The 1916-nt window shown below is 45.1% G+C and overlaps 1 protein-coding gene across 1 annotated transcript; it reads left to right on the top strand.

The window, feature by feature from the left end:
• Window positions 1-1062: 1062 nt before the first annotated feature.
• LOC109744647 (uncharacterized) lies at window positions 1063-1485 on the top strand. Its single transcript, XM_020303806.1, has one exon. The coding sequence runs from the start codon at window positions 1063-1065 to the stop codon at window positions 1483-1485; it is 423 nt and encodes a 140-aa protein (XP_020159395.1).
• The last annotated feature ends 431 nt before the right edge of the window (window positions 1486-1916 follow it).

Raw genomic sequence — 1916 nt, forward strand, 5'->3', positions numbered from 1 at the left:
TGACGATCTCAAGGAAACTTGTGATAATCTTCGGATTTATAAGATGATGCTTAACCCGGCCAAATGTGTGTTTGGAGTTCATGCAGGTAAATTGCTTGGTTTTTTGGTGTCTGAGCGAGGCATTGAACCTAATCCAGAGAAAATCAAGGCGGGGACCTCCCTTGCCAAGCCAGCCAACATCAACGATGTTCAAAGTATGGCGGTTCATATAGCTGCTTTGAGCCGGTTCATAAGTCGCCTCGGTAGGAAGGCAATACCTTTGTATCAGATGCTGAAAAAGACTAACAACTTCGTTTGGAGTGATGTTGTGGATAAAGCTTTTGAAGCCCTCAAGAAGCAGTTGCCTAAGTTGCCCGTCTTGGCTGCTCCTATTGACAAAGAGCCTATGCTGCTGTACATTGCTGCCAATAACAGAGCAGTAAGTGTTGAAGTTGTCATGGAGCGCATGGAGGCTAGGAAAGAATATCTTGTTCAACGGCTAGTCTACTATGTCAGCGAAGTTTTGACAGAATCCAAGCAGAGATATCCACATTGGCAGAAACTAGTATTTGGTGTCTTCATGGATAGTCACAAGTTGAAACATTATTTCCAGGGACACTCCATCACTGTGGTCAGCTCCACCCTATTGGGGGATATCATCCAGAACGGGGAAGCCATGTGTCGGATTGCTATGTGGGCAATTGAGCTTGGGCCACATCATCTGAAATACATGCCCCGAACAGCTATCGACTCTCAAGCACTAGTGGATTGCACAATGATTGGACTAAACTTCAATTTCCCGAAGAGATGCTAGACAACACTTATTGGACAATTCATTTTGATGGTTCAATACAGTTGGAGGGCTCGGGGGCTAGAGTTATCTTATCTTCCCCAAGAGGTGATAAATTTTCTTATGTTTCGAGGATCATGTTTCTGTGTACTAACAATGCAGCTAAGTACGAAGCACTCCTCCATTGTCTCCGTAAGGCTGAGTAGATGAACCTTAGCCGGGTCAGATGCCTCAGTGACTCTGACTTGGTTGCTCAGCAAGTTTCTAGAAAGTGGGACTCCAAGGATCCCCTAATGGCGTCTTATCGGAAGGAAGTGACTAACATTGCAGATCACTTCAAGGGTTATCAAGTGGATCACAATGACAGGCGCCTCAACGAGGCGGCTGATGCATTGTTACAACTTGGCTCTCAATGTAAGCTGGTCCCTCCCAACGTTTTCCTTGATGTCCTCCATAATCCTTCTGTCAAGTTGCCATCCGAGGAAGATCTGGCTATCCCTGACCTGGAGGCACAGTTGGTGGAGGCTCTTCGTCCATCCCCGGACTGGATGGTTGCTTATTTGGCATATCAGACTCGAGGAGAGCTCCCTGGGGATGAACTTATTCCTTGTCAAATCGTTCGACGATCCAACTCCATGACTATTGTCAACGGCGAGTTGCATAGAAGAAGCATCACTGGTGTTTTTCAACGATGTGTTTCCCCTGTTGAAGGGTGAGAGATCCTCAATGAGATTCACTCTATTGATTGTGGTCATCATGCTGGCTCAAGATCCCTAGTGGGAAAGGCGTTTTCGCATGGTTTTTAGAGGCTCACGGTTCATACAGATACTGAAGATATTGTGTGTAAGTGGGATGGATGTCAGATGTTTGCACGTCAAGATCATGCTCCTTCTCAAGAACTTCAGATGATTCCAATCACTTGGCCCTTCACTGTCTAGGGGCTTGATATGGTTAGACTATTCAAATGATCCAATGACAAGAAGACTCACCTCTGGTTACTATTGATAAGTTTACCAAGTGGGTTGAAGCAGAGCCAATAACCAATTGTGATGCAGAAACAAGAGTCAAGTTCGTGAAAAAGTTGATCTTTAATTTTAGTTATCCCCCTAGCATCATCACTGATAATGGGACAAACTTGTCCAAAGGA

The sequence above is a fragment of the Aegilops tauschii genome, chromosome 4, assembly GCF_002575655.3.
Source record: "Aegilops tauschii subsp. strangulata cultivar AL8/78 chromosome 4, Aet v6.0, whole genome shotgun sequence".
Classification (NCBI taxonomy): Eukaryota; Viridiplantae; Streptophyta; class Magnoliopsida; order Poales; family Poaceae; genus Aegilops; species Aegilops tauschii.